The sequence below is a fragment of the Vipera ursinii genome (assembly GCF_947247035.1).
Source record: "Vipera ursinii genome assembly, chromosome: 5".
Classification (NCBI taxonomy): Eukaryota; Metazoa; Chordata; class Lepidosauria; order Squamata; family Viperidae; genus Vipera; species Vipera ursinii.
This window is the reverse complement of record NC_139518.1, coordinates 53536262-53563711: the sequence shown is the minus strand read 5'-3', so window position 1 is coordinate 53563711 and position 27450 is coordinate 53536262. Positions and strand designations below refer to the sequence as shown.

The 27450-nt window shown below is 38.5% G+C and overlaps 2 protein-coding genes across 2 annotated transcripts in view; both read right to left on the bottom strand.

Moving 5' to 3' along the window:
- Positions 1-1322, bottom strand: part of PLEKHS1 (pleckstrin homology domain containing S1) — a 35665-nt gene extending 34343 nt beyond the window's left edge. Inside the window, exons 1-2 of the mRNA XM_083363803.1 lie at positions 1277-1322; positions 683-866 (exon numbers count right to left, since the gene is read on the bottom strand). The gene's annotated coding sequence lies outside the window, so the exon portion shown is untranslated. The remainder of the gene's footprint in view (positions 1-682; positions 867-1276) is intronic.
- Positions 1323-2647: 1325 nt separating this feature from the next.
- Positions 2648-27450, bottom strand: CASP7 (caspase 7; the record flags this gene model as incomplete). The annotated part of the gene is made up of 7 exons (XM_083363820.1): positions 27314-27450; positions 22825-22951; positions 12299-12447; positions 10310-10438; positions 9295-9470; positions 8138-8276; positions 2648-2901 (listed from the first exon to the last, which is right to left on the bottom strand). Exons 2-7 carry the CDS (start codon positions 22905-22907, stop codon positions 2648-2650), a joined length of 930 nt encoding a protein of 309 aa, XP_083219946.1. The 5' UTR covers positions 22908-22951; positions 27314-27450.

Here is a 27450-nt window from a genome sequence, read left to right as displayed (position 1 = left end):
TTACAGAAGTTGGACAGTAGCTCTGTTTTCCTGTGCCTATTATGCCACGTCTAACCCGGAAGTCTCTTTTCATGTTCCTGTTTATTGAAGGAGCTGTGGTGGCACAGTGATTAAATGCAATATTGCAGGCTATGGAGCCATATTGCTATTATTAACGAAAAATACTTGAACTATTATTTACCATTTGCCTGTCTACTCCACAGCAATCATGTTAACTGTATATAACCTTCAGCTCATGCAAATTGTTTATTTTTTCCTGTAAGGAGTCTTACTTATGTTCTAATGCAAATGTGTCCTTCAAATATTTAGGACCACTACTATAGCAGTTGGCCAACTGCTGCCCAACACAATTGTTATGACTTTCTATTTGAGCACTAAATATAGATTACATATTTGGAAGATAGAAAGCAAACCTAGAGAAGCACATATTGTAATGACAGCTTGATTATAATAATACAGCATAATGCCAATAATTTCTCCAGATGTGAGGTGCTGAATATGTCTTCTTCCAAAACTCAAAACAAAAACACTTTAACAAGCAGATTTGTTCTATTGTATATGTTTATCCCGTCAGTTTTTTCCTTCTTGGAATTCATTAACATATTTTCAAAGAAACATGTTTTTTGCTTATATAGATTGGTTTTATGTGACTAATTATATAACTTAAAAAATATAACCTCACCATAACTGATCAACTGGGTAGGGAAGGGGTGTCAAACTGCCGGCCCGCGGGCTGGACGCATCATCAAGAATCCACACCCACCTCATTGCCGGCAATGGCAAAACTGTCCCGATACGTTGCACGTCACATGACGTCGTGAGTTTGACATGTCTGGTATACGGTGTCTGTTATTGTTGAATAACCACTAAATCAGAAATTACATAATCCACAATTCATTATTCAAATGACATAGACACAGTGGAAAATTTCTGTTTTACTGAATTTGTGAAAATTTGGTGATAAACTAAGGAATTTTTCTATATTAGTTTCTTATGTTAACTGCTGGTTAACGTAAGCATTTCAAAGTATTTGACATTCTTATGAAGTGAATGGAGATAGCTGTTTCCATGCTATGATAAAAAACTTATTAATACACCTTCATAAAGCAGAAACATAAACTCCTAAGAAGTCTTCAAGTTACTGAGTCACTGAGAATGTTTTAGTTGCAGTACCCATTACTAATGCTATTCCATAGTTACATTTTATTTTCTATGCAAAATGTTGGGAAAAAAAGTACAGAACTGTAATCACTCTATATCCCAAAACAGCATTTACTTTGATTGGTTGTCATGTATTTCATCAAGGTCAGCACAGAACCCAGTTCTTCTCTTCTGTGGCAAAAACAAAAACAACATGCCTGATCCCAAAGGTTAAATTTCAGGAACTTTCATCAGTGTGTGTGTGTGTGTGTGTGTGTGTGTACATTTGAAAACTAGATCGGCCAAAAGTTACTTGAAAAGGGGCACATCCCTTTATTGAAAAGTCCTTAAACTATCAAGTACCTACTCTAGTTGTATAATAAATTTGCAAATCTATAAAGTGAATCTATTGTAAATATGTAGTAACAATATAGATGTTTTGTAAAAAAAAGTTATTTTAAAAAACATTGTGTTACATAATATTGATTGTATATTAAGAAAATAAGTAACCAACAATTACCAAGAGATGAAGACATTACAAGAGAATTTGTTTTGGGCAAAGACTATGATTATGCATAGAGAAAGAGAACAAAATAATGGTTTGTTGAGAGAGGCAAATAATACAAGAAAATAGAAACTTAGAAATAATTTTCTTTTCTTTACTTGCTTTGTAGAATTACGCATTGAACAAATCAACAACCTATAATTTTGTTCTATTTATACACTACACTACATAACTATACTACCAAATGTCTTTGATACAAAATTATTTTTGTGTAAAATAGATTGTAAATTGTGTTTATTGTTCATTGATCTAAGAAAAGGATCAGGAACATTTTTTTCATTTTGGATAAAAATAAGAAATTTATATCTATCTTAGAATTAGAATTGGTTGCTAAAAAAGGAGAACAGAGAAACTAACAGTTGAACTACTGTGAATAGACTGGACCTTAGAGCAGACTCATTGAAACTATGGAGTTTAAATTAATAATAATGAAATCAAATAATACACAAAATAATGGATTTATAATAGACTAAATATGGATCCCACCTTGTGATTTTACATGTAGATTGGGATGAAAAAGAGCATTTAAGCATCCTTAGATGATTTCTCAACCATTTTATCACTGATCATCAAATGAACTTTGATAATACTTTTTTCCTATTCCAGATGGAAATATTTAACAAATATATACAATTATTCTTATAAATTAATGATGAATCTAAAAAAGTAATTAATAGAGGAAAAATGGGGTATTTCTGAGGGAAAGGAAGACGCCAGAGAAATATTGTGATTGTGCCTGGTGAAATAGAAAGAAGCAATAGGTACCTCCAACAACACAGAAACATGTGGCACTGTGAAAATCAATATATTAATTGACTGAGGTAATCTTGGCATTGTATATTTTAAATGTCATGTATCAATTTTAACTCTAGATCTATGACTGCCTTCTGCTGGAAAAGCTTGGATTAAAAATATATTGCAAGTTATAATGCATTATGTATTTTAAATGTGCTGTGCTGGTGGCACCAATTTACAGAAATAAAGTTCTTTGGTTAGCATGGATACCACACAAGGAACCTGCTTCTTCCTGCAGAAGCGTGGGTCATCAGACTGAGATTCATAGTTTCTTGCTACTCTGTAATTAACCAAGGTCAGAATCTGCAGGATCTCCAAATTTTTGCCATACTCATTCAACACTGAGCAAAGGGACTGCACAAACCAGGAGCCTTTCCCTGGATTCCTCCAGGAATAATAACCTAGAAGTAAGAATAGAGAAATGTCCTTTAATGACAGAATTAAGAATTAAGATGTTTTTTAAAGTCAGAAAGGGTTCTGTTCACCGCCCTGAGTCCTTCGGGAGAAGGGCGGTATATAAATTAAATAAATAAATAAATAAATAAATAAATAAATAAATAAATAAATAAATAAATAAATAAAATACAGAATTTATCACACTGTGCAAATTTATATTGTAAATTTAGCTATCTAAATCCAACAATCCATAGACAGAATAATACTAAACTGGCAGGCAGAAATATTGATTCCAAGTGCCTTTCAAGCTTCTGGTTAGTACAGTGAGCACTCATTTACAGACCACAATTTCGACTGGCAACTCGGTTATTAAGTAAAGTGGTCACTAAGTGAAACTACAATTGTGCTTGTGATTTTACTTCAACTTTCCTTTGCTTTATAAACCTGCAAGTCATAAGTGCAGAGTGGTAATGGGTTGCAATGACTATCTGTACATGTTTCATAGCCCGTACGTGTGAAACCACCTTTTGCTGCATAGATTCATTGGGACTGGTGTGCTCCATGTCCCATTCAATACTATCATTTATTTAATCCAATTTATTTATTTAATCCCATTTATATCCCGCCCTTCTCCGAAGACTCAGGGCGGCTTACAATCTAAGCACAAACCAATGTGCTTAGCAATAGCCTTCATTCTATGTATTTGCCTGCTTATTAGGGCTTTCGCCCCCCCCAGCAGCATTATTACAAAGTCAGCTTATTGCCCCCAACAATCTGGGTCCTCATTTTACCTACCTCGGAAGGATGGAAGGCTGAGTCAACCTTGAGCCTGGTGGGATGCGAACCTGCACTAATTGCAGGCAGCTGGTGTTACTTAAGGAGGCATTAGCCCACTGCTCCACCAAGATCATCTTGGGACATGACATTCAGATCTTTGACTTTTGTATTGCCCCCCTCCCACCCGCCCTCTGCTGTTTGGAACAAAGTCTGCATGCTTCTGACCCATCTATTAGAAAAGTCTTAAAACTGGATTTACAGTACGCCCTGCCACAGTGTTTTGTGACTCCTTACAGACACTGATACTGGACATTTCAATCCCTTTTTATAGTATTTTCTTCCCTGTTGCTCTGCATTTGTTATAGATTTCTGTTTTCTTTTGCCTTATTCTAAAATATTTATGATATTCACTTTTTTGATTGTGGCAGCTTATAAATTTATTAAATAAATAAAAAAGCAAAGAACAAGGAAAAATTCTATCCCCTCTATATGTAATAAAACCTTATGGCTGTGGGAAATAAATTGTCTCTGGGATATATCTCTCATAGAAAGGGAATTTAAAAATTTTGAATAGGCTACAATGTTTTCTAAAATAAAGAATGGGAAGGTTAAGTTATGAAAGATATTTTGAAAGAGACAATGTTTTTCTTGTATGATGAATATCATGATTTTTAATTTCATGACATTCATATTTCACGATATATGACAATTAATTTGTGGAATAGATTGTTACAATGTGATAAAAAATATCAGCGTTTTTACAGCCTGAGAGAAAATCAATACTTAAAAATAATTCAGTTAATGGGTATGAGGCATGTTAACCAAAAACAGAATTTGCACTTCTGTATGAGATGGTTTCTTAGAATAGAGGTCCCCAACCTTATGGGCACCAGGGACTGGTTCCGTGGAGAGAGGTTTTTCTGCGGACCGGAAGGTGTGTGATTTTGTGTGCTGCCTGCATCTTGCAGATGGGCTTTGCTTGTTTGTGCGGCCCAGCTGCTGGCATGCTGTGGCCCACTACTGGTCCACGGACCAGGGGTTGGGGACTCCTGCATTAGAACATGCTTCTGAGTTCATCAACGACACTTGCGGCACCATTGATGAAGTTATACTAATCAATCATGGCAATCCTCAATTTATTTTTTTTATTCCAGGTAGTTCTTGACTTACGACCATTCATCTATCATGTTTCCCCAAAAATAAGACCCAACCAGAAAATAAGTTCTAGCATGATTTTTAGAATGTTCTTAATATAAGTCCTACCCCGAAAATAAGCTCCAGGTAAGATCGTTAGTATCGCACATCCGTTGCAACACAGAAAGCAGCCAGTGCACCGGAGCTGACGCTGTCCGAGTTGCCAGCTCCTTGGCCTGCACACTTTGCAGCTGAGCAGCCTGTGCAGCACAGGTGAATCTGAGTGCTGTGACTGCCGGCCTAGCCCTCCAAGCAGCAGGTGGAGGCAGAGGGCTAGCGGGCTGTGGCTGCTGACAGACATTGGCTCCTGTGCACTTACCACCTCCTGTACGTGTGCTAGGAGGATGCCCAGCTGGGCTGGGCCTGGATGACAGAGGCCAGTCTCTCACCATCTCTGGGGCAGCCCTGCAGGCCAGATATGGACCTATCGTGGGCCAGATCCAGCCCACAGGCCTTCTGATGAAAAAAATAAGTGACTTATGACCAGTTCTTGTTCTCATGACCATCACCTGACTTGCTGAACAGACATGAATCAGCAATGGAAACTTAGCAATGGAAATCCCAGTCCTAAATGCAGTCGTAAGTTGAGAAGTACATGAATTCTATTTGGTAGAGGTATACATCCCTACTGAAATGAGCATGGATGAGGCTGCTGTACTTGCCAACAGTTTGGTAAAGGAGGTGTGCATTTTGCTGGACTTGAATAGAAGATCCAAGACATGAGGGAAAAAATAGGTGTTGGAATTAAGGAGGAATTGAGGAATTTGCAACAGAGCACTTTTCACTACCCTACCATTATCTCTTTCACCCACGCGTGTACAGTCATGGCCGAAATTGTTGGCACCCCAGAAATTTTTCCAGAAAATCAAGTATTTCTCACAGAAAAGTATTGCAGGAACACATGTTTTGCTATACACAGGTTTATTCCCTTTGTGTGTATTGGAACACAACAAAAAAGGGAGGAAAAAAAGCAAATTGTCTTCCGGGTGAGGTTCAAGGTGTTGGTAATGACTTACAAAGCCCTCCATGGCATGGGTCCAGAATACCTTGGGGAGCACCTGCAGCCGGCGTCAACTTCCCTCCGCCCAGTACGCTCCCACAGAGAGGGCCTCCTCAGGGTGCCGCCGGTCAAAGAATGCCGACTGGTGGCCCCCAGGGGGAGAGCGTTCTCTGTGGGTGCACCGGACTTATGGAACCATCTTCCGGTAGAGCTCCGGATGGCGCCCGACCTCCGCTCCTTCCGGCGCGACCTTAAAACCCATCTCTTTAAGGAAGCGGGCCTGGCCTGATGGGATGGGGTGGGTTTGTTATTATGACTTTAATTTTAAATTTGTACTATGGGCATTGTTTAATCATGTTTTAATAATTTTAACTTTTGTATCTGTCTTTTACGTATTGCCCTGTTAACCGCCCTGAGTCTCTTGAGAGAAGGGCGGTATATAAATTAAATAAATAAATAATAATAATAATAATAATAATAATAATAATAATGTCAAACAAAACTCCAAAAATGGGCTGGACAAAATTATTGGCACCCTTAACTTAATATTTGGTTGCACACCCTTTGGAAAAAATAACTGAAATCAGTCGCTTCCTATAACCGTCAATAAGCTTCTTACACCTCTCACCAGGAATTTTGGACCACTCTTCCTTTGCAAACTGCTCCAGGTCTCTCTTATTGGAAGGGCGCCTTTTCCCAACAGCAATTTTAAGATCTCTCCACAGGTGTTCAATGGGATTCAGATCTGGACTCATTGCTGGCCACTTCAGAACTCTGCAGCGCTTTCTTGCCATCCATTTCTGGGAGCTTTTTGACGTATGTTTGGGGTCATTGTCCTGCTGGAAGACCCAAGATCTCGGACGCAAACCCAGCTTTCTGACACTGGGCTCTACAGTGCGACCCAAAATCCTTTGGTAATCCTCAGATTTCATGATGCCTTGCACACATTCAAGGCACCCAGTGCCAGAGGCAGCAAAACAACCCCAAAACATCATTGAACCTCCACCATATTTCACTGTAGGCACTGTGTTCTTTTCTTTGCAGGCCTCATTTCGTTTTCGGTAAACAGTAGAATGATGTACTTTACCAAAAAGCTCTATCTTAGTCTCATCTGTCCACAAGACATTTTCCCAGAAGGATTTTGGCTTACTCAACTACATTTTGGCAAACTGTAATCTTGCTTTTTTATTTCTCTGTGTCAGCAGTGGGGTCCTCCTGGGTCTCCTGCCATAGCGTTTCATTTCATTTAAATGTCGACGGATAGTTTGCGCTGACACTGATGCTCCCTGAGCCTGCAGGACAGCTTGCATTCCTTTGGAACTTGTTTGGGGCTGCTTATCCACCATCCGGACTATCCTGCGTTGCAACCTTTCATCAATTTTTCTCTTCCGTCCATGACCAGGGAGATTAGCTACAGTGCCATGGGTTGCAAACTTCTTGATAATGTTGCGCACTGTGGACAAAGGCAAATCTAGATCTCTGGAGATGGACTTGTAACCTTGAGATAGTTGATATTTGTCCACAATTTTGGTTCTCAAGTCCTCAGACAGTTCTCTTCTCCTCTTTCTGTTGTCCATGCTTAGCGTGGCACACACAGACACACAATGCAAAGACTAAGTGAACTTCTCTCCTTTTTATCTGCTTTCAGGTGTGATTTTTATATTGCCCACACCTGTTACTTGCCCCAGGTGAGTTTCAAGGAGCATCACATGCTTGAAACAATCTTGTTTATCCACAATTTTGAAAGGGTGCCAATAATTTTGTCCAGCCCATTTTTGGAGTTTTGTTTGACATTATGTCCAATTTGCTTTTTTCCCTCCCTTTTTTGTTGTGTTCCAATACACACAAAGGGAATAAACCTGTGTATAGCAAAACATGAGTTCCTGCAATACTTTTCTGTGCGAAATACTTGATTTTCTGGAAAAATTTCTGGGGTGCCAACAATTTTGGCCATGACTGTATGTGCACACAAGTCTAGGAACAGGCATGTTTGTTTTACAGAACTGCTGATAAGCCTAGTTTTTCTATTTATATAGTTGTGAGATAACAAACTAGTCCCAATTAGATAATGATGTCCCATTACTGTTTTAGCATGCATCACCTAATACCTGCTAGATGCTTAGTCATCACCAACATTCACTGTAAAGAAAATCCCCCCAAAATAGCCTTTACTCAAATAATCACTTTTCAAATGCCTACATTTTCTCTCACATTTTATGCCTGACTCATCCTATATCAAACTGTTAAACCCCACCCACCCCAAAGTGTACCTGACACAGTGGAATATGCATACAAAAAATCTGCCTCAACTGGAATCTTGTATCTTGGATTGGCATCCATTTCCAGGGTGTCATTTGAAGAACCTGAATCTGTCTCAATCCCTTCATCAAATTCAGAACCTCGACATGCCTGAAACCATAATATTAAACAGTAGGCGTAATTTGCATATGTATAAATGGCACATGGTAAACAAAAATCATAACATTTTATGATAGTTCTCTAGCAGATTCATTTGGTGAATGAAGAAATACTTACACTTTGTAAAATTAAATACTGTACATTAATGAATTTGACCAGGATAACCACTGAAGTGCACATTAATGACTTCTATTACTGATAAGCAGCAAAGAGTTCCATCAAAAATGCTTTAACTCTGAGGGCTGCAGCATAAATGTTCCGGCTGCATTTCATTTACTAGACTATGTGGAAAAGGTCAAGCTGTAGCTAGTGGGCATATGATTTATTATTCATAAAGTTTCCAAAATTATACTCATACCTAGTTTTGGGATATATATTTGCCCCTGGGCTATCCAAAAGACATAATAACGAAGAGAAAACCTTTGCCTCTTAGTCACAAAGGTAAACAATGAGAAGAGAAGGTCTGGAGAAATAAAGCTGCACAGAATTGACAACTGTGCTTGAGATATGAAGCTTCCTTATATTCAAAGCCAATCTAGCTTTGTACTGGGCCATCTAGCAAAATTCACATTGATAGGATTAGACCTCATATATGTCAACAAAATTAATCTCAGCCCAGCTATGCTTAGTATACCTTCCCTACACTGAAGAATGAAGTATTATAGAACAATGGGCCACGGCATCCCACAAAAGAGTAAAAGGAGAACAATCAAGTAGTTTCTGTGACCTGCTGTGGCATGCGTAGTACAAAAAGGAAAAGATTTAGACTTTTCAAGGAATGATAAAGACAGCCCAGATTTTCTTCAAAGATCACAAATGTAGTTATATGATCACAAACGTAGTTATATATGACATTTACAAGAAAATGTCTGTGAATTTTGTACCCTTTTTACTTGCAGTTTTTTGGTGGTGTTTTCAAATATATGGGTATGCCAGGCTATTTTCTAGCTGTGTTTTGTTTTGATAAAACATTCCGTCCTTTAAGAACTAAAATCAGAAAACATCTTACCTGAATAAAGAACAGTTTGGGTTTTCCAATTAGGCTTTGGCATTTGTCTCCTCTGAAAAGTGTTGTCAAATCCTTGATTGCCATGAATGCATCTGTACCGTAGATGCGGCCTTCATCTCCATGGCTTAATAAAATGCAGGAAAAACAAGCAGCATCACTGTGATCTTCATTGGCAACTACAAATCAACCAGATCTCCCATCATTAAATGAACATGTCACTCAGCTCTATTTAGTAATTACAACTAAAAAGGGCATTTTTTTCCCAACTAGGTCTTTTGTCTTCCTGCTGCTTGAAGCTTATGATTTTTAAAGTACTGGTTTTAATTTAAAGAGTGTTGGGTTTTATAAAACATGAGATTCTGTGCATGAAAACAGGCACATAGTTTTAACAATAAATAATCTTAAAACATTACAGGTGCTGAAATTGGATTACAATTTGAGGATCCTAAAGCTCCAGAGAATTGATATGTGATTTATTATTCTTGATAGGGACCCGGTGGCTCAGTGGGTTAGGACGCTGAGCTTGTCGATCAGATGGTCGGCAGTTTGGCGGGTCGAATCCCGAGTGCCGCGTAACAGAGTGAGCGCCTGTTACTCATCCCAGCTTCTGCCAACCTAGCAGTTCGAAAGCACGTAAAAATGCAAGTAGAAAAATAGTGACCACTATGGTGGGAAGGTAACAGCATTCCGTGCGCCTTTGGCGTCTAGTCATGCCAGCCACATGACCACGGAGACGTCCTCGGACAAGCGCTGGCTCTTCGGCTTTGAAACGGAGATGAGCACCAAGCCCCTAGAGTTGGAAACGACTAGCACACATGTGCGGGGGAACCTTTACCTTTACCTTATTATTCTTTCTCTCAACCTTGCACTTGTGTTGAGCTTACAAATTTCGGGAATTCCCAGACACCTGGTTATGCATTTTTAGTACTTATCAGCTTGGCATCAACTTAGAAAAAGTTGTCCAAACTAGATTTCAAGATAATAGTTAAGTCAAGTTTAAAAAAAAAATCAGTACCTTCACCAAGGATTTCCCTCATTTTCTTACAGCTGAGATCATTATAGATGTAAACATCAAAACCAACGTCCCGAAAACTTTTCTGCAAGTCACCAGCATCTTTGTCAGTGCCATTTCGTATACACATTCCTAAGCCAAAACAAATGAATGTCACAACCGGCTGTGTGAAATAATATTTTATACAAGCAGTTTTATAACCTATAGCTCTGCATAACTTCCACATAATCATTTCTCTAATATTTGCTGAAGCTCAAAGTATGCTATTTTTACTTTTCTATAGTGGCAAGTAACTGCACTATAAGGGAATGAGCCAGCAACTACAATTATGCTTGCATGGTAATTGAGATGCATGGTAATTCAAAATATTTAAATAAGTATTTCTTTAAAATGCAGTGAAGCAAAGAGAAGAACAAAAGCCTCCTTTTAAAAAAATAGAGGCAAATTAAGAACTAAATTTAAAATCAAAAAATTAAAACTCCTCTGAAAGAGGTACTTGATATTTAAAACAACTTTTCAAAACCAAAGGCTTTTGTAAACAAAAGAAAAGTTTTAATTATGGCTACCACGCTGGGCTTCAGTCATCTGACTGTTAGATGGCTACAACAAAGTCATACATGTATTAATAGTATCCCCCCCCCCAATCAATTCGTTGTAGCCTATTTAACAGCTTGGTGGAGGCAAAACAAGAATTCTAAAATCCACAATGAATAAAGTGTATTACAGTTAAACTCTGGCTTGGTAAATTTTGGATTTAGGAGACAATATGAATTTGAACTAACAACAACAAAAGATTTGCTTTTTGATAGACATAACTTCACCCACTCTGGAAAAGTGAAGCTTACTGTATTTTTTTAATTAAAAAAAGTCTATGTTAACAACCACAACAAACCAGTGAGCATTTGAAGTTACAGTTGCCCTCAACAATTCCCCCCCCCTAAGGAATCTGGCACTGAAGTAAATGTCCTGAGGATCCTATATCCCATAGTGCATGCCTATCTACAGCCTCTGGTTACATATTTGTTCTGGGTATAATTCAAGATGCTGACCATCATCTTTAAAGCCCAAAACGACTTGGGACGAAGTTATCTGAAGGACCGTCTCTACCCAGGTACATCCAGCTGAACAATCACAGTGAGGAGGCAGGGAATGTTGCAGTTCCCCCCTCTTAAGGAGGTACATCTTGTGGGATTCAGAAGAAGGGTCTTTTGTGTGGTGGTTACCTTCCTTTCCATTGCCACGGAGGTTAGACTAGCCCCTACTTTGACATTCTTTCAAAAGGTCCTGAAGACCTGGGTTTGACAATGGGTCTGAGGAACCTGGAATGAGTTCAAGTGGCTTGTTTCACCAGAAGTGTGTGTGGGGGGGGTGTTGTTTTTACTATTTGTATGTTTTTTTATTTTTTGTAAGCCATCCAGAATCATTGAAAGTGAGTGGGTGGCCACATAAACTCTCTAAAAATAAAATAAATAAATCTATTGCTTGTACCACATAGTTTATACCTATCTTGACTGGCACTGTGGCAGCCACTATGTACCCTTCTGCACCTGGCAGCAGCTCTACCCAGCGGTCACTTATCTGCCTGCCAGACTACTTGCAAGCCACCTGGTACTTGTGACTTCCTGCCGGTGTTATCCTTGAAGTGCCTGCTTGTTGGAAGCAGGCAGAAAGTCAAAGGAAGTTCTCACTTAATGAGCCACAATTCTAAATAACGAATAGAAACTGCTGTTGTTAAACGATGTGGTATGTGACCTCACATCTTACTACCGCATTGTTAAGCGACAGAAATTACAGCTCCAATTACTGTTGTTAAGTGAGGTCTACATATACAATATTTTAACTTATGTCAGGTTTGTACTAAAACAAGAAGTCACTTAATATCAGCACATTGTGAAATATCACTCATTAAAAGTATTCACTTTAAGAAGTTCACACATCTTTTTAAAAGTTATAACAAGAAATTAGTGTGCAGGAAAAAGAATAAAGGAGTACCTGTATCTTTCGCAAAATTCTTATTGTTTATAATAATGCATTTACCAAGCTTCTTAAAGGCTAAATTATATTGGAACGTAGGGATAATAATTCGATATTGGCTACCAGAAGAATCCTCTGGTTGATCTTCCCATTCATTCTTCTTTTTTCTGTGGAAATAGAACTAAATGTTATTGTGAAAAGAATGCAAATGATCTCCAAACAATCCAATAACTACAGATCTGTCTAGTGAAATTAAAACACATATAATTAAAACGGCTTGTAAAAATAAGAGTGCATTACTCACAATATAGTGGGGTCCAGTGATGGCTTATTGAGGAGTTGGAAAACCAAAGCCTCCTTCAGAGGAAAAGTAAGTCCCTTCACTCAAGAATTATGCTTCACTAAAGCCACTCATACAACATCCCCAGGCCACTTTAACCAGCCTGAAGGGCTCTGGATCTAAAGAGCACATGGCTGAGCTTATAGCCCTAAGGTCCCTGTCTACTTCCTGAGGATCACCAGTTCAAACCACTGATATATACTTGAGTACATATGGGTTCAGAGAAGAGCAGGCAATGAAGATTATGAAAAAACTGGAAAATAAGTCTTACATGACTGTAATTTTATCTCCCCCCCCAATGACTTCTAGAGTATATATTTTAGCTGTTAACTAAATATTCATCATATTTTTTGCTAGTTTGTTACCTTTGAAGGTTAACACTTGCCCAGTGTTGAACACAGTCTTTGACCAATGCAGACTTTATTCCTTTATCTTTAAGTATATTTATCCTTATTTTGTTCCTTATGTATACTCTTTAATAAAATTGATCTCTTCACCATAAAATGTGTACTCTTTAACAATATTGGTCTCATCACCATAATAAAATGTGTGCAAGCAATTGAACAATGGAATTATAACACATGAAGATATATTCCAATTGAGTTATAGGAAAAAAAAGAGTAACAATTCAACAAAGTCTAGCACAAGAGGCTAGACAACTACAGTACTTGCTAAAGATGTTTTGAGTTTCATTTCTTAATGTCCTGCATGGCCCTTTTCAACTCAAGGTTTCTAGGATATACCTATTTATAGTTTCCCTGTTAGTCTTTTGGCAAAGGACATTCGCTAGGACAAACAGGATCCTATCCAATAAGCAGACCTCATCAATTTGGTATTCAGGAATATTTGAAGTTACATTTTATCTAATAGGTGTTATTAAGAACTCAGGGACTAGTCCTCGAAGATCTACATGTCACCTTATTTTAAAGTAACAGTATGTTTAGGATCATGTAAGTCTAGACTCAGATTACCGGAAATTACTCAAATTTTATGAGAAATGCTTGGCAGGACATTAAGGAAGTAAATCTGCAATGTACATGCCACGTTTTGGAAATTCCTGTATTTCTCTGGCAAAGCAAATAATTAACTGCCTTGATAATAATGGAAGGGGATCACTGATTTAAGGAAATTTTTTTAAATTATGGTCAGCTCAATTGCTTAAAGCAGAATCAAAGTTTCATTGTCTTCTAGAAGTCAATAAGCCCAGACCCTACAAATAGAAATATAAATGCAAATTTAAGGAAAGATATATCATCTATGTAATATTTCTGTTATTGATTACAGTGAACTACTGTTTCCTCTTTAAACACAACTAAAGCTATACTGGTCCTCTGCAATTATCATCAAAAACACAATTTGCTACTTCACAGAATGGGCTTTATCTACTTTACAGCCTTTTTTTTTTGATCATCTATGCATGTTACAAATACAAAACGTAACATCAGACATATCCTGGCTACTGCTTTATTTTACACACGTTAATTTCTTTAATTATTCTAACAAATGTATGATTCTACACTCTACCTTTTTATTGTCAATCTTATTTAAAATGATTTTTCAAATTTTAATTTCACTAATATCTAACACTAGGTAGCCCCTAATATTATATATCTCTTCTTCCCTTGAATGAATAGGAAAAAGAAAGAACGGTACCTTGGTTCTTCATCAAGTGGTACACTACTCTGCATCTGAAAAATACGTCCACCTTATGCTGAGGGATAATTATCTTTTCTAATAATGCGAGCATCTCATCATGCTCACGCAACACCAGAAACTGAAACAAACTACAATGTGTTCACAGACTCAACAATTTGTCTGTGTCAGCAATAGGTCACGCTGGACTTTTCTATAAGGCTATTGAAAGGGCCATTACTATGGCCTAACACATAGCTGAGGTCATGTAAGCCTCTTCTGCTCCAGCTGAAAGGCAGAAACGATGTACTTGCATCAATGTTATTTTATTATTGCACTGTTGTTACAGTACAGAATGCAAGAATGCATACAAAAGGCAGGTGCAACATACTGCACATTCAAGCAGGAAGATATCCTTTAAAGCCAAGATCCAGCTTTGAATATTTACCCCCACAATTTACTAATTCAAAGGGGGAGAAAACCTTTCCACTGCATTTAAAGCAATACTATACATTTGTTTGTTTGTTTATCATATTTCTAAACCAGCCAGCTCCCTCAAAGAGAAGTGTACAATATAATATAATCAGTAAACAACGTATAAAAGTTACCATTAAAAATTAAAACTTAGGGTTAAAATTTCAAAATGATAGAATAATGACAATTAAACATCAAAAGGGGTAGGAATCCTAAGATGGCCATTTAGCATTGGATTATTACAGGTGGGAAAGAGGTCCTCAAGGAAATTATTGTAAAAATAGTTGTAAATTCATTCATGTCCTTATTAAATAAGTTTATGTCTTTCTGCCATGTGAAAATGTTACACTCATTACATTTTTTTATATATTTGCAACTGTTTACTTATAAACTTCAACCTCAACTGAAAAACAATTAAACTAATTAACTACAACAGAGACATGAATTTGATTGAAAGAGGTAAAAGAGAACTCATATAATCAAGTGTAGAGAAAATAAAAATTCCAGCAAAATAATATGGTGATGTAAATATCACAGGATGCAACAATTTAGGCCTTTTCCATAACATCTGAAGTAACAAAATGGTAAAAACACAAAATGTAAGAATTATCTCACAAACCTAGATGAGCTTTAATGAAGATGAAATAATTTAATTTTGGGATGTGACCATCTGTAGTTAAAAGATTAAACTTTGAATGTTTTACTTCATTTAGACCTGTTGCATTTTCAAACAATTTTATATGAAAATTAAAATGAAAATACTAAGAAATGTGATATAAACCTTCCACCACCTTTTCTATTTTTTTTAAGAAAAAGAAAAATAAATGCTAATTTTTCTTATTTATTTTTTTCTGAGTATTTGTATTTTATTTATTAGATTTTTATCCTGCTATTATTACTTGATAAGTAATTTAAGGCAGTTAACACAACATAATACTCATTATTCCTATTTTACCAACAACTGCAAACCTGTGAGGTGAGTTAGACTTAGAGTAACCAAAATCACCCAGTCAACTTTCATGCCTAAGGCAGAACAAGAATTCAGTCTTCTGGTTTCCCATCAAACAGAATTTTTGAACAGAATGAGCACCCAATAGAATTATGGATAAATTATTTATCTATTTCAAAATAGCAAAACTAGTGGACATACATATATATGTATGATATACAAACATGAATTTAGAGAACTGACACACAAAAATCTGATGTACGTGTAAACCCGTCCTAAACCTATTTGAACATCTGTCATATCTCTTTAGCATATTTCATCAGCTGAGATTCTAGAGTAACATATATTGGTGAATTGCACATTTGAAAGAACAATAAAACACTGTGATACTATTTTTATCTCTTTATAAAACTATATGGAGATTCTTATAAAAAAAAATTACATTGGCCTGCCACCTTGTGGGCAAACCATGCACTTTTTTATCCCTTTAAGTTTTTTTTAAATGAATGGCCTATCGGTTATTTTTTTCATTTTAAAAAAGGAATCGGGTTTAAGACTAATTGATTAGATTCAAATATTTTTTTAAAAAAATTAAATAGCTTATTAAAAACCCCAAAGTATTATAGTTTTATAATCTGTGCTAAAGTAAGGTTTTAACAATGTTTTGTGAAGTGATCTGAAAGGGAAAATGTAATTTGGAGACCACATAATTGTATGCACACTCAGTTGTCAGTAATTGCTCCGTTGTCAGGCTGATGTGTGATTCTGGCAAGAGGCTTCTTTGATTTAAGGAAACGAAGACAGGTGCAGCAATCATGCCCACCCAAGCTTCTAATCACCTTTCCCATCCCTGCTACAAGCCATATCTTGCATAGAGAAATCTGCTTTTGTGAAATGTTCAAATGGAAGGAATCAGGATAGGCTTCCAACTGAATTTTATCTCACTTGAATACATGTCTCTCACTAGAGACATTCTTATCAGAAATAAACAAAAACACATTCTACTTCTCTTTTCTTCACTTCCCTCATCTCTTTATATTGTTAAGCCATGTTTTAGCAATGAAAACAAAAAAGGCAAAACGCCCCATACATGGGAAAAAATGGCTCTCTATTTATTAGCAACAGAGTGCCTGTCTGTGCTTGTAATACTAAACATTGTTTTTCTTCTCCAACAAAAATGTTTTTCTTTCTTTTGGAAATACACATGTGACATGGAAGCAATGTACCTTGAAGTCAGTTTATTGAAAATTGTTTGTGTGAAAATATAAACTAAGTTAGAAAGAAAAACATAATCCTGGCAAGAGAATCACTTAAGCCAACCTTACACCCTCCAGTTGTGATTGCTAGTGTACTTCCATACCTATATTATCTGGAAACTGCAACATCTAAACATGATGTGGTGGTTAGCAGTTGGGAAAGCTGTATTGTACAGTATGTATGACCCCAACAAAGCCTTTAACAACCTAATAAAACACGTCCCTAATTCTTCTCAACCTGTTTTGAGGAACAGATTCAGGTTGCTTAAATGATTTGCACAGATAAACAAAACAGAGCCAGTTTGGTCCTATGCTAAAGGCAGCAGACTGGAAACTGATAAATTGGGAGTTCTAATTCTGCTTTAGGCATGAAATCTGGGTTATCTGAGACCAGACATGTTAAACTCAAGGCCTATGGGCCAGATCCGGCCCATAGTATGTTTAGATTTGGCCCATAAGCAGACTAGTAGTAGGAGGTGATTAAGTATGCAGTGAGGTGTGTGCATGGGTGTGTGCTGAAGCAGCGGCAGGGCCTGAGGGAGAGTCAGCTGGAGCTGAGGTCTTGCTGGGTCTCTGCTGAGGCCTCAGGATCAGCGTGTATGGCTCCAGCTGATCAGAGCTTCTGGTGGCCTCAGTGGTGGCCAGCAGCTGCACGTAGTCTGGGGGGGGAAGAGTCAGCTGGAGCTACGGGGCTGCTGGGGCTCCAGCTGACTCTTCCCCCCCCAGACTGCGTGTGGCTGCACACCACCTTTCAGGCCACCGTAATCCCCAATCAGCTGGAGCTGTGCGCACTGGGTTGTCAGCTCCACTGGGGGAATGAGTGAACGCATGGGGGAGGAGAGAAGAGGTTGTAAAAGGAAGGAGAAATGAGGGGGGACAGAAGGTGATAGAGAGGAGAGATGTTGGTGGAGCAAACCTGAGAAGGTCATAGACTAGAAAGGCTTCTGTGGGGCAAGCCTGAGGGAGAGAAGCCAGAAACAGCAACTGGCCTTTTGAGGACAATCATACTATTGATGCAGCCCTCAGTGAAATTGAGTTTGACACTGCTGTCTTAGACAGTCTCTCTCTCAACCTTAGGAAGCAAGCAATGGTAAATTACTTCTGAAATCTGGCCAAGAAAACTGGACTAGGCAGTTGCCAGGAGTCAACATTGAGTTCAAAGCATGTCTCCCCGCAAATAAACATCCCTATAGTATAAGACTAGGAAAAAAATTCTGAAAAGCTTTCATCTGTATAGATCACCAGGTTTTATAAGCATAGGAACAGATGTTGCAGAATGAGAAGCTGAAACCTTTATTGGCTTTCAACTCTTTGAGATTGCAGAATAGAAAACTATGATTAAGACCCAAAGAGGGGATAGACAATTAGCTATGCACAAGTGAATTTTTGTTTGGCCTTAGGCTTTCCTGAAGCCTCCCTCATGAAACCCTAGTTTGATATTCCATTATACTACTGTAAGCCCATCTTAAAGACAAGACTTGGACTATTGTGTAATAAACATAATAAAAAAGTAAAATAAAAGGTTTCATATACTATGCCTGCCAAAAAAGTAAATCCATTTTACTCAAAAACCTGTTTAAGAATTTATAATCTGTTTTTAGAATAAACATTTTTTCCAGGATAGCTTATAGTCAGTATCATAAAGTCCTGTTAGAAAGCATTTTAAAACCACTATCTAAAAACATTAAATAGGGATCTAAAAACATTAAATAGGGATATAAAACAATTCTTCATCCGTTAATAAAACTTTTGAAACAGAAATCAAGTGACAATTTAAAATCCAGTCTATTTCCTTAAATGTTTGAGGTGAATAGTCATATAAAACACATAAATAAAATAGTTGGGGATGGTAATAAACATTTCCCCTTCATGGATTACTGCCTTGTCGTGGTGAAGGGGCTTGCATAATTCAATGAAGCTATGAGCTATGCTGTGCAGGGCCACCCAAGACGGAAAGGTCATAGCAGAGAGTTCTGACAATACGTGATCCACTGGAGAAGGAAATAGCAACCCACTCCAGTATCTTTGCCATGAAAACCCTATGGACAGTACCAAAATGCCAAACGATATGACATTGGAAGCTGAGCCCCTCAGGTCGGAAGGCGTTCAATACGCTACTGGGAAAGAGGAGAGGGCTAGTACTAGTAGCGCCAGAAAGAATGAAGCGACTGGGCCAAAGCCGAAAGGACGCTCAGCTGTGGATGTGTCTGGTGGTGAAAGGAAAGTCCGATGCTGTAGATTTTTCTCCATAGGAACCTGGAACGTAAGATCCATGAATCAAGGAAAGCTGGACGTAGTCAAACAAGAGATGACAAGACTGAACATCGACATCTTAGGTATCAGCGAACTAAAATGGACAGGAATGGGTGAATTTAATTCAGATGACCATCAGGTATACTACTGTGGGCAAGAATCCCTCAGAAGAAATGGAGTAGCCTTCATAGTCAATAAAAGAGTAGGAAAAGCAATACTGGGATACAATCCTCAAAATGACAGAATGATCTCAGTTCGAATCCAAGGCAAACCATTCAATATCACAGTAGTCCAAGTCTATGCCCCAACCACCAGTGCTGAAGAGGATGAAATTGACCGGTTCTATGAAGCCCTACAGCACCTTCTAGAACTAACACCCAAAAATGATGTCCTTATCATCATGGGGGATTGGAATGCTAAAGTAGGAAGCCAAAAGATAACTGGAATAACAGGCAAGTTTGGCCTTGGAGTACAAAATGAAGCAAGGCACAGGCTGATAGAATTTTGTCAAGAGAATACGATGCTCATAGCAAACACTCTTTTCCAACAACCCAAGAGACATGGACATCACCAGACGGTCAACACAGAAATGAGATTGACTATATGCTCTGCAGCCAAAGATGGAGAAGCTCTATACAGTGAGTAAAAACAAGACCAGGAGCTGACTGTGGCTCAGACCATTAACTTCTCATTGCAAAGTTGAGGCTTAAACTGAAGAAAGTATGGAAAAGCACTAGGCCACTCAGGTATGAATTAAATCATATCCCTGTTGAGGTGACAAATTTAAGGAATTAGATCTGATAGACAGAGTGCCTGAAGAACTATGGACAGAGGTTTGCAACATTGTACAAGAGGTAGCAACTAAAGCCATCCCAAAGAAAAAGAAATGCAAGAAAGCAAAATGGCTGTCTGAGGAAGCTTTGCAAATAGCTAAGGAAAGGAGGAAGCGAAAGGCAAGGGAGAAAAAGATGAGAATTGGATGCAGAACTCCAGAGAACAGCTAGAAGAGATAAGAATGCCTTCTTAAATGAACAGTGCAAAGAAATAGAAGAAAATGATAGAATAGGGAGGACCAGACATCTTTTCAAGAAAATTGAAGAGATGAAGGGAACATTTCATGCAAAAATTGGCATGATAAAGGACCAAAATGGCAGGGACTTAAAAGAGGCATTAGAGATTAAGAAGAGGTGGCAAAATTACACAGAAGAACTATACAAGAATGAGCTTAATGTCCCTGATAATCACAATGAGGTGGTCACTGACCTTGAGCCAGACTTCCTAGAATGTGAAGTGAAGTGGGCCTTAGAAAAGCTGAACAACAACAAAGCTAGAGGAGGTGACAGTATTCCAGTTGAGCTATTCAAAATCTTAAAAGACGATGCAGTAAAAGTGCTACACTCAATTTGCCAGCAAATTTGGAAAACTCAACAGTGGCCACAGGATTGGAAAAGATCATTTTACATTCCAATTCCAAAAGAAAGGCAGTGTCAAAGAATGTTCAAACTATCGCACCATTGCACTCATTTCTCACACTAGTAAATTTATGCTTAAAATCCTACAAGCTAGACTCCAGCAGTATGTGGACCGAGAACTACCAGAAGTAAAGGCAGGATTTCAAAGAGGCAGAGGAACTAGAGATCAAATTGCCAACATACACTGGATCATGGAGAAAGCTAGAGAGTTCCAGAAAAACATCTACTTCTGCTTCATTGACTATGCTAAAGCTTTTGATTGTATGGATCACAACAAACTGTGGCAAGTTCTTAAAGAGATGGGCGTACTAGACCATCTTATTTGTCTCTTGAGAAACCCTATATGTGGGCCAAGAAGCAACAGTGAGAACTGGACACGGAACCAGTGATTGGTTCAAAATTGGGAAAGGAGTCCGGCAAGGATGTATACTGTCGCCCTGCCTATTTAACTTATATGCAGAGCACATCATGAGAAAGGCAGGGCTAGATGAATCAAAAGTTGGAATTAAGATTGCCGGGAGAAATATCAACAACCAATATCATGCAGATGATACCACTCTAATGGCAGAAAGTGAAGAAAAACTAAAGAGCCTCTTGTTGCGGGTGTAGAAGGAGAGTGCAAAAGTTGGGTTGAAACTTAACATTAAGAAAACCAAGATCATGGCATCCGGCCTCTCAATTCCTGGCAAATAGATGGGGAAGAAATGGAGGTAGTGACAGATTTTATTTTCCTGGGCTCCAAGTTCACTGCAGATGGGGACTGTAGCCAAGAAATTAAAAGACGCTTGCTCCTCGGGAGGAAATCCATGGCAAATCTAGACAGCACACTAAAAAGCAGAGACATCACCCTGTCAACAAAAGTGCGTATAGTCAAGGCTATGGTCTTTTCAGTTGCAATGTATGGCAGTGAAAGTTGAACCATAAGAAAGGCTGAGCGCCAAAGAATTGAGGCCTTTGAACTATGGTGCTGGAGAAGACTCCTGCGAATCCCTTGGACTGCAAGGCGATCAAACTGGTCAGTCCTAGAGGAAATCAACCCTGACTGCTCTTTAGAAGGCCAGATCCTGAAGCTAAAACTCAAATACTTTGGCTACCTAATGGAGAAGAGCCTCATGTTGGGAAAGATTGAGGGCAATAGAAGAAGGGGACAACAGAGAATGACGTGGCTAGGTGGAGTCACTGAAGCAGTAGGCGTGAGCTTAAATGGACTCCAGAAAATGGTAGAGGATGGGAAGTCCTGGAGGAACGTTGTCCATAGGGTCGCAATGGGTTCGACACGACTTTGCAGCTAACAACACCAACAACAATAAACATTTGTCTCTAAGTAGAGATTTTCATGGAGTCTGAAAAAATCAAACTTTTGAATGTCAAATGTTTTATTTCAAAGGGGAAATGGGTTGATTCAGTTTTAAAAAGTTTCATGCTTCACACCTATTGAATGCTGAATCCCTAACTTTTGTTGCTAACTTTTTCTTCAATCAAGCATGACTTTCAGTAGTAGAAATAGTAGACCGGGGTCCCCAACCTGTGGGTCATGGCCTGTTGGCTACTGGACTGTATGAAGGGATAGCCAGTTCCTGTGTGCGTGCAACTCACACTCACCACACTTGCACCAGCGCCACTCCAATATCCCACTGGTGCTAGCACCACCCCCGAACATTCTACCGACACTAGTGCTGCCTCAAGCATCCTACCAGCGCTAGCACCTCCCTGTGTCCCTTCGGTGCTAGTGTTGCATTTGTAGCACTCGCACAGCCCCATTTGCATATGTGCAAGTGCACAGCCTGTTTGCCTGCCTCCCTTTCCAGGCTGCCAAACTAAAAAGGTTGGAGACCTCTGCAGTAGACTATATTATGAAAATACAACAGTAAGCTATCAAACTCTTCAGAGTATGTTACCATTTGGACCCCATAATCATCTGAATACACTTTAAAATATTTTCACAAATGACATATTGAGGTAAATATTCCCAACCATTTTAATTTACAAAAAAAGTCTTCAAAACAATTGAAAGTGGTTATTCTGTCAATATATCAAGATCATAAACATTCGTACGTCACAGAATTATTTGATCACATTGTTCGCCACAGATGAACTGTAATCATAACTTTTTGTACACTTATTTTATACAGATTTAAGATTTCTAATTTAAAAATTAATTTTCTTACTTTCCAAAGATGGATAACCGATCAGTTCTTGAAGGTTTTGCATCCATTGCATCAGCATAATCATTTTTAGTATCTTCAGCCATCAGTGTCCACACAGGAACAGATATCTTCTGCCAATATTTAGACTCTGCAATCAATATTCTTACAATTATCATTTTAGGTAGCATGATATATTTCTATTTTTAAAACAAATGAATCTAGAAGTTAGACATTTGCATTCAAATTTAGGTTGAAATATGTTTTACAAAACTATTCAAATCAGTTTCTTTGCTTATTTTTAACACTACCAGAGAAATGGAAAACCACATACATGTGAAGAAAACACGCCTGCTCTAAGTTACATTTCATTGAATTGTCTACAGCTAAATTCCAAACATGCTGCCATGCTCCCAATAAAAGATACAGCTGCTTTAAGATCTGTGCTCAAGGGCTATATTTGTGCCCTCGAGCTTTGAACCATTTTGAGAAACTGAATGCGAAACACCATACAGGTCTCATAATGTTTAGCAGGTTTTTTCCCCCAGAATGTCATAGAAAGAAATCATTAAAAACAAAAAAGCAATTTAAAAATGGATGTCCATTCAAACAAATAATATTAGTTTTCCTGAACCAACTTCTTGTATATTTTTTCAGTAAGATAAAAAATTTTCACTTCATTACTTCTCTAAAAGTAACAATATTGAAACTTGCAGGATACAAGCTGATTTAAACATTGTTTACCACAGGGATTCCCAACACCTGGTCTGTGGATCAGGCCCAGGCCGCTGCACGCCAGAAATCTGGTCGTGCAAACAAGCAAAGCCCCATCCACAGGATGCAGGCAGCACGCAAAACCACGCCTCCTCCAGTCCGTGGAAAACCTCTGTCCAAGGAGCTGGTCCCTGTTGCCCAGAAGGTTGGGGGCTACTGTGTTTTTCAAAGTTGGCAAATTTAAGATGTGTGGATTCAACTCCCAAATTATTGGCTGTGAAATTATCAGAGTTAAAAGTCCACACATCTTAAAAGTTGCCAACTTTGAAAAACACTAAATTATCTGAATAAAAGGTAGGCAACTAAACAACTATCAGTCACTGTATTCATAAAGGACAGCAGTGAGAAGGAAAAATCTACAATACATAAATACGAGTTACAAGAATTTCTTTTCCAATTTCCATCTCAACTCAGATGATCCCATTTGAGTTTCTTTTAATAAATCAGCTGAAGTAATTACACAGATCTAATACTATTTTACTTAATTTAGATTGCTCCCTAGCTTTATGTCCTGGATATTTGTATTTTAATTAATGTTCTAAGCTCATTTAAAGAAACAAAGAACAGAGCTATTTCTTTCATACATCCTTAGTAGATCTAGACTTTACAGGTAGTCCCCGACTTATCACCACATTTGAGCCCAAAATTTTCATTGCTAAGCAAGACAGTTGTTAAGTGAATTGCGTCCCATTTTACGACCTTTCTTGTCACAGTTGTTAAATATAAGATCACTACAGCTAGTAATACAGTTAAGGGAAATCTAGCTTCTCCATTGACTTTGTCAAAAGGTCACAAAAGCTGATTGTATTGGCCCAGGACACTGTAAATATCATAAGTAACATGTTGCTTGCCAAGTGTCTGAATTTTTACCCCCATGACCATGGGGATGCTGCAACAGTGATGTGAAAAACAGTTATAGGTCACTTTTTTTAGTGCTGTTGTAACTCCAAATGGTCACTAAATGAATGGTTTTAGGTTGAAGACTACCTGTATTTTTTGAACTACACCCACAAATTGAAGATGCCTGTAACACTCAGTAATTTATATGTTCAAAAATGAAAATAACTGGGTAAGTACAATGACCCCAGCTGATATGTGGCATGGCTGTCATAGCTATGCAAAAATGTTCCAAGGCTACTCCAACATTACTGTAAATGTCTTTCACTTTAAGTTCATGATATACTAGGGAAAACCTCTACTATATACCAGCTAATGAAGTGTATTACGATCCACAAAATACAATAACATATTGTTGACTGTACCAAGGGGAAAAACAACAACACCCAACCCATTTATTTGCTCTGCACAGTGAAGGCCACTGAATCTAACTCCAAGCTTTTCAGAGGTTCACAAGACTTTCTGAGTGTTAAAAACAGACAAACCTTTTGTAAAGAATATGGGGATTATCCCAAGGGTGTGTTTTAAAAGGCAACTGGACTTTCCCTTGAAAAGATTTTGATTCTCATCCAAGAAGCTTCTTCATTTCTGACTAAATGGTGGGAAATGGAAAGATTTATATTCTTTGCAGTCACCCAAGTTGTACCTGTGTCCTCAAGGTCACCTTAATCAGAGTACAAATGGGTGTGAAACTTTCTTGGGACTGTTGAAAGGACTGTGTTGTAGACATGAGATAGGTGGTTGAGACAGGGCTGTTCAATTTTAATATACAGATGGCCTCTTTGACCCCTCTTTCAAATAAGTGGCCCTTTCTGTCCAGAATGTGAAATCTGCTATCTTCAAAAGAGTGACTTTTGTCTTTTAAATGCAGATGGATGCTGAATCTTCTCCTGATGGGTTTGTTCTCCTGTGTTGTGCCGTGAATTTGTGAAGTGGTTGTTTTTTTCCCAATCAATAGGTGTGTCAGAAAACAAAGTTCACATTCTGGACAAAGTGCCATTGGTTTGAAAGAGGGGTCAAAGAGGCCATCTACGTTAAAACTGTACAGTTCTCTCTCAACAAAGGGGGAGGAATAGGACACTACCTATCTCCTGTCTACAACACAGTCCTTTCAGCAGTATCAAAAAGGTTCCACATCCATTTGCATTCTGATTCAGGTGATCTTGAGGGTAAAAATAAACCCCCAAGTGGCCTCAACAATCTTGGAGAGCAGTGGTAATGATCAGACTGCAAATAATATAAATTCAGTCAGACGTTTCTTGGATGAGAAGCAAAACATTTTCAAGGAAAAAAACCTAGAAAGAAGAGTTTTGAAAAACACCTTTGAGACAACCATGATCTGGATGATTAAGAATCTCCATTGACAATATGGAGATTAGCATATATCACTGGGATAGCTGCAGACACTTGAATAATTCCAGTCATACCTCTATAAGACAAAAGTCTACTAGACCAGTGGCCCCCAACTTTTGCGGCTTGGCGGCCCAGAAGGGGAAGAGGGCCATGTGAGCAGGTCGGCACGCGTGCACACGCAGCTCAAATGCAGAAGCCCGTGGCCCGATTGCGAATAGGCCACAGCCAAGTAGTGGTCTCTGGTTGAGGACCCCTGCACTAGATTTGCCCAACTTATCCATTTGGAAAGAAACATCTACCCTGAAAATCTCTGCATTATCCCAGCTTCTCTCTTATTTCTTAATGGAGTACTAAAGTACTAAGTAAAGTACAAAGTACTAAAGCAGCAGAGGCAATTCTCCCAGATTCTTATCTTATGTATTGCCCTACAGCTAAAAGGCAGCATGTTTTGGATTTTGCCACCAGGTGGCTCTGATTAGAAGACTGTGACAAGAGAAAACCCATCCCGATTCCATAACTGGTTGGGCACCATCCAATCCCTGGGGGGGGGTGTGTCTCTTTCACCCAGAAAATCTTTTTGTTTCACTTCTGCTTCCAAGTTCTTTTCCTTTCATTTTAACCAGTAACCTTGAACATGTTATCCTGGATGATCTCATCAGCTTATCTTTATCAGGTTTTTTTTTCTACCAGAAAAATAGGCAAGAATGCTTCAGTTAATAAGATATAACAGAGCCCCCCCCCCTTTTCCCCCTAGCAAGCACACCGTTTTGTGTCCATCAGTTGGAGACAAGCAAGAAGCTACAACTGTACAACACACTAAACCACAAAGCAGCAGGCCTAATTTTAGTTTCATTTCTTGTATGAACCCAGACTGGAGGAACCATATAGTTTTTCACGTTGTGCAATTCTAATCAGCTGAATGAACCATGGATTCATTAGTTAATCATAGATAATAAGCTTATCAGATCAATACAACCCTAACAGCATGCTTGAAGAGCTGGTCCCAAGCATCTTAGCATGGAAAACTGAAACTAACTGCATTTAATCCCCATTTTCCTAGCTCCGTGCCAAGCAGACATTTCCCAGATCGCGGTTCTATAGATATGGAAAAGAAACACATTGCGGTTTTTTCTGGAACGGAGATTTGATGCCGACCGAAGAACTGCATGAAACTAATCAGGCAGGTAGAATTCCAACCGGTGCTACTTTCACCATTAGTTTTAAAAGCAAAAATAGCAACCCTCGAAACGAATAAGTACATGGGAGGGAAACAAAAGATTGCAAGTCCATCACTTTTTGAAGGCTCCTACGAGCGACTCCGGGTCCCAAAATGTTAACAGCGAATGAAAGCACAGTGAGGAGAGCACAAAGATTTGAAAAAGGCCCCTCGTCTACTAAGGAATGTCCGAAGTAGAGAGAAGTCGGCATGGAGGTGGGAATCGAGCCTTGAGAAAAAATGAGTTTCTTTCTCGAAATAAACTACACTTGCCCGCGTGGAACTCACGACCAGCAGGCTCTCCTTGCAAGTCCTCTCGCTCCGTCCGCTCTCCGCGACGCTACGTCGAAGGTAAAAGCGAAAGTTAAACGGTCAGAAAACTTTACTCCCTGCAGCAACCCAGGAAGTTG